Source organism: Vigna radiata, chromosome 2, assembly GCF_000741045.1.
Source record: "Vigna radiata var. radiata cultivar VC1973A chromosome 2, Vradiata_ver6, whole genome shotgun sequence".
Classification (NCBI taxonomy): domain Eukaryota; kingdom Viridiplantae; phylum Streptophyta; class Magnoliopsida; order Fabales; family Fabaceae; genus Vigna; species Vigna radiata.
In genome coordinates, this window is record NC_028352.1 from 21,994,846 (window position 1) to 22,000,845 (window position 6,000).

The window sequence follows — 6,000 nt, forward strand, 5'->3', positions numbered from 1 at the left end:
TTTGAGAATAACCGAGAAAAATCGAGAAGTGTATAATTGTGAATTAATTTCCAAATTTTCATTCACATTTATCATTGTTCTTTTTTTTAGCGGTGGCTTGAGGTGTTGACGACAGCGTTTGTGTCTCTAACGTTTCTGGAGGTGGAAGATGAAGCTGACGTGGCAGACAACTCTTTTTTTTTTTAAATTCAAAATTGACACGTCATATTACACGTCATCAAGTTTTGCCCAGGGATAATTACATCGTTACATTTTTTACACTATAAGCAAAAAAAGATTAATTTAATCCGTTTTTCAAAAGTTGTGATCAATTGTTATTTTTTAAAAAAGGTAGAACCATTTTGAAGACAATCCCTCTTTTGAGGGACAAAAAAAGTATTAAGCCTTCTCTAGATTAGTGATTATTTAAAAGAATATTAACAAAAATTTGTATCCATGAATTTAAAATGTCTATAAATACATCCTTTTTATCACAAGAAGTAAGCAATCAATACTCCTTTGCTCAAATACTATTTTATTATTATCATATTATCCGATCATTCTAAATGACTTAAACGTCGTCTCTCTACGTGAAATTCCGGCTGGCCATTGAAAACTTTTCATCCACCTCCGTCAAATATTTGATAACAACACTAATATTTATATTAAAGTTCATCATGGACCACTCTATCGTTGGATGCACATTCCTTAGTCCTGAACAATCCATGCAAAAATTCATTAGTAATTTTCACTCTCTTACTTTCTCAACATTTATTTATATTATTTACTGAAATTACTTTTCACATAATTAAAACCACTCTCTTGCAACAAATAGAAAGAGACAGAGAAATAAATAAATGAACAAATAAAAACACATATAAAAAAGTAATAAATTATATATAATCCCAAATTAAAACAAAACAAATTAATCCTTTTTTTTTACGAAGGCAAAAAAGAAATAAAATATAATTTTTTTTATTAAAACCAAAGTAATGACTAGCCGTTCACAAAAAATAAAAATACAATTTATAATATTTAGGTTTTCCAAGATTTGTAAAAGTAATAAGTTAAAATAAACCTTCTTAATAGAAACTAATTGAGGTTTTACAATATTTGAGTTTAGTGGAGTTCCTATGGTATAGACAAACTTTTTTTTTCCTTTTTACTTTTAAAATGGGTATGATATAAATGCATAAACACATATAAGATCCAATGTACATGAATGTGTGATTTTTTTTATATTGAATTGTAAAAAAATAATACAATTTAAATAGAAGTATTAACATCAAAGTAAACTTTGAAAGAGTATTTATTTAATTAGTGTGAACAGAAATCACTCCATAGCATAATCGGTAAAACATATCAATTATACTGATTAATTTTATAATAATGAATTCTAATAAAATAAACAAAAGAAGCTTTTAATTCAAGTTATGTGCCACTTACCTTTGCACTTCAAGATTGGAATTGATGGACACATCGCTCTCCATTTGAATTGTTGGTGGAAATTGAGGAATGTAAGGATCACTGATAATACTATTAAAAAAAATTAGTAATTATACACACACACACACACATATATATATATATATATATATATATATATATATTAATATTCGAGTTATTAGTAACATATAGTTTCGTTTAGTGACATTAGATATTATGAGTTTGAGTTGGTGATAGAGATGATATAAAAAAAATAAGTATTTATAAGTTACTTAATTTATGTTTGTCAGCGAGAAAATTCATGTAAAAAAAAGTACAGTGAACCTTTTATAAACTAAATAAAATGAAGTGATTTTCGTCATACATGCATTTATTTGAGGTAAAACAAATAATTTTATTTTAGACTTTTATAGTATTCAACATAAATCACTTGTTTTATGTTGGACAAAAAATTGTCTGACGTAAAATATTTTTTGTACATATCATAATATTGTTCCTTTTCATTTCTCATTTTGCGAAACAATGAATTGCATTGGACAGTTTTACAGATTCGACAAAAAATTATATTAAGTAATTTTTATATGTGTTGTAAATTTACGAGACTTACAATAACGTGAAACATATCTCTGACATAAAATGTAAAAAGAAAATTACTTAAAAGACTTTCATTGTGTTAGTAACGAGGATCACTTTGAGTTTTATTAAAAACAATAAATAATTATTTTGTAAAAAAATAATATTTGAATTGTTAATAATATAGTTTTGTACTTTGAAATTAAAATTGCTAGACACATTATCCTCTCGGCTGGTAGAAGAGTTATGAAATGTGAGGATCATTTTGAGTCTTAAAACAAAAAATGAGTTAATTTATTTGTAGTTGATATATAACTAGTATTTCAGTTATTTTCACTTCAAGATTGAAATTCATTAACACATTATTTTTAAGGGTTAGAATTGGTGGTGGGCATGGAGGAGTGTTAGGATTATTTTGACTCTTTTTAAAACTCAAACATATTTTTATATATAATTGATATTTTAGTTATCAATAGTATTTTTTTGCTTTTTGAGATTGAAATTGCTTAACATATTCTTCTCAGTTTGAGTTGATAATAGAGATGAGATAGAGTGAGAATCATTTTAAGTCCTTTGAATAACGAGTCAACAATTCTTTTATATATAGTTGATATTTGAATTATTAACAAAATACTTTTAGACTTTAAGATGGAATTATATCCTTCAAAATTGATGGTGGAAACGAATGAATTTAATGATCACTTTGAGTCTTAATAGAAAAGAGTTAATAAGTTTTTTCTTTTATATATGATTGATATTTGATTTATTAGAAAATAATTGTGTACTTTGAGATCGAAGTTACATTACATATTGTTTAAAGTTTGAATTGGTGGTGGAGAAGGAGGAGTGTATGCATAACTTTGAGCCCTATTAAAAAAAGATAGTATTCTTATTTGATATATAATTGATATTTGAGTTATTAACATATTTTTCACCTTAAGATCTAAATTAGTTGATACAATTTTCGAAGTTTGAAAACTGTTTTGAATCATATAAAAGAAGTTATTAATTTTAATATATAATTGTTATATAATATATATTTGAGTCATTAACAAAATACTTTTGCATTTTGAGATTGAAAATTCTTGACACATTCTTTTCGGTTTGAGTTGTTTTTGAGTTCTATTAGAAAAAGACATACAATAGTTTTATAATATATAATTGATATTTAAGTTATTGTGAAAATATTCTCGCACTTAAGTTGCTTGACATGTTTAACTAAGTTTGAATTGGTGGTGAAGATGAAGCAATAGGATCACTTTTAGTCTTATATATTGAAAGAAGTCATTAATTTTTTTAGTATATAATTTATATTTAGGCTATTATTAATATATATTTTGTACTTTGATATTCAAATTGCTTGATACATTTTTTATATAAATGACACTTGAGTTCTTAGTTAGATACTTTTGTATTTCAATATCGGAATTCAAGACAAATTCTTTTGAGTTTAAGTTAGTGATAGAGGTAGGAGAATGCAAAGATAATTTTAAGTCCTATTAAAAAAATTCAATAACTTTTAATACATATAATTGATATTTATATTGTTTGCAACATACCTGTTTACTTCAATATTGGAATCGTTTGGCACATTCTTCTGAGTTTGAGTTTGAGTTGATGATAGCAGTAGAGAAGTGTGAAGTTCACTTTGAGTCATATAAGGAAAATGGTCAATAATTTTTTTATATACAAATGATATATCATTAGTATTTTAGTAATTAACAAAAATAGATAAAATTTGTTTAACATTGAGTTTGTATAGGATGGTAAACATATGGAGAAGTGTAAAAATAAATTTAAGTCCTATTGTAATAGAGTTCATATTATATATTAGAGCTGCCAAAACGATAATCTGACCCGACCCGACCCAGTTTGATCCACCATGGGTTGGTCACTTAGTGAGTCAAAAAAATTCGAATCCGACCGGATTTACCACGGGTTGGTGGGTAAACGGATTGACTTACTCACTCACTTAATTACAATTTTTTTTCTTAAATAAAAAAATTACAAACTTTCTATAATTTAAATCTAAATAAATTTCACTCCCAACATGGGTGTTTAATTAATTTTGAAAACAGAGAACTTAAATAATTTTTTCAAGCAAAAAAAATAATAAATATTTTTTTATAAAATTAAAATTTAATAAAATAAAATTAAGTAGGTGGGTTGGTGGGCCAACCCGATCCACCATGGGTTCAACCCGGATGAGCCGAGTTTAAATAAGCCAGGTTGAAATTTGACTCGCATAAAAAAAATATAATTTTTTCTAATCCAATCTTGCCCAAAACCGTGGTGAGCCAAGTTGATCCGCGGGTTGTAATCCATTTTGACAGTTCTATAATATATATATATATATATATATATATATATATATATATATATATATTTATGTTATTAAGAAAGTAATTTTGCACTTTGAAATAGAAATTGCTTTATACTTATTCTAAAGTTTAAATTGGTGATTAAAATACAGGATTGGGAGGATCGCTTTAAGTATTATGAAAAAAAGAAGTAAATGATTTTGTATATGAATTGTTTAACACATTTTTCTAAGTTTGAGTTGGTGATAAATGTGACTAATTTTTTATTTATCATTGATATATATATATATATATATATATATATATATATATATATATATATATATATATGTANTATATATATATATATATATATATATATATATATATATATATATATATATATATATATGGACTTTGGTAACTTGTATACGTCTGTTTTTCAGTTGGTACATTTTAGCAATTTGTACAGGATTTCAGTAGACAAAAATACCCTTATATCATGAATTCTAAGTTTTAAGGTTAAGGGTATTTTAATAATTTTCATTCTCAAAATTAAAAAAATTAAAAAAGAAACCCCCAAACCCTTACCCGCCTCTCATTCCTCTCAATCCTTTCTCTTTCATTTCTTTTACTCCAACATTTTCTCTGTCATCCCTACTTTAGCCCCAATTGAAAAAAAATCAGAAACACTTTCCTTATTTTAATGATTTTCATTTTCAAAACTAAAAAAAGAAACCTCAAACCCTTACTCACCTCCTTCATTTCTCTCCATCCTTTCTCCTTCATCTCTCTCACTCAAATATTATATTTTCTCTGTCATTTCTGCACTAGTCCCGACTAAAAAAACACACATTATTAAATAAAATGGTTAGAGAAAAAAAATACTTACATAAATAAAAAAATTAAAGCACCTAATTTTTTCTTTATATAATTTTAAATAAAATTTCAAGATTTAGAATTTTTATTATTTGATTTTATCGTTGAGAATTTTATTGTATTTTGATTTGTTTTTTCTTTAGTAAAGGAAAACAAGTTAATGAATTTCTACCTAAAAAAATTAAATGGACATGGAGCAATGTTACGTAGCAGTCTCAGAATGTAAAGGAATGATGCTCATAAGTCTTGGTGCAAGTTGTGCTCGTCGGTTGTAATATATATAGTGAAGATAATGAAATTAAAGAGATTTTGAATGAACTTTTTTCGGAAGGTGAATATGTCAATGACTCAACTCTTTACCAAAGTAAATCGTTTAATAATGAGTGTTTTTTTAGTTAGGGCTAGTACAGATATGATAGAGAAAGTGTTTGTGTGAGAGGGATGAAGGAGAAAGGGTTGAGAGGAATGAATGAGGTGAGTAAGGGTTTGAGGTTTATTTTTTTAGTTTTGAGAATGAAAATTATTAAAATAAGGCAAGTGTTTCTGATTTTTTTTCAATTGGGGCTAGAGTAGGGATAAAAGAGAAAAGGTTGGAGTAAAAAAGATGAAAGAGAAAGGGTTGAGAGGAATGAGAGATGTGAGTAAGGGTTTGAGAGTTTCTTTTTTTTTATTTTTTTAATTTTGAGAATGAAAATTATTAAAATACCCTTAACCTTAAACTTAGAATTCATGATATATAAGGATATTTTTATCTACTGAAACTCGGTACACATTGTTAAAATGTACCAACTGAAAAACAGACGTGTATATATATATATATATA

At 25.9% G+C, this 6,000-nt stretch overlaps 1 protein-coding gene across 4 annotated transcripts in view; it reads right to left on the reverse strand.

The window, feature by feature from the left end:
* Positions 1–392: 392 nt before the first annotated feature.
* LOC106755959 overlaps positions 393–6,000 on the reverse strand; it is a 7,528-nt gene continuing 1,920 nt past the window's right edge. Inside the window, exons 4-6 of one of the 4 annotated variants that reach the window (XM_014638193.2) lie at positions 3,558–3,644; positions 1,426–1,506; positions 393–693 (exon numbers count right to left, since the gene is read on the reverse strand). In XM_014638193.2, coding sequence (XP_014493679.1) covers positions 645–693; positions 1,426–1,506; positions 3,558–3,644 — 217 coding nt within the window. In that variant the 3' untranslated portion in view covers positions 393–644. Of the gene's footprint in view, positions 694–1,425; positions 1,516–3,557; positions 3,645–6,000 lie in introns of all 4 variants that reach the window. The other 3 variants (XM_014638192.2, XM_014638196.2, XM_014638194.2) reach the window with 3 other exon arrangements.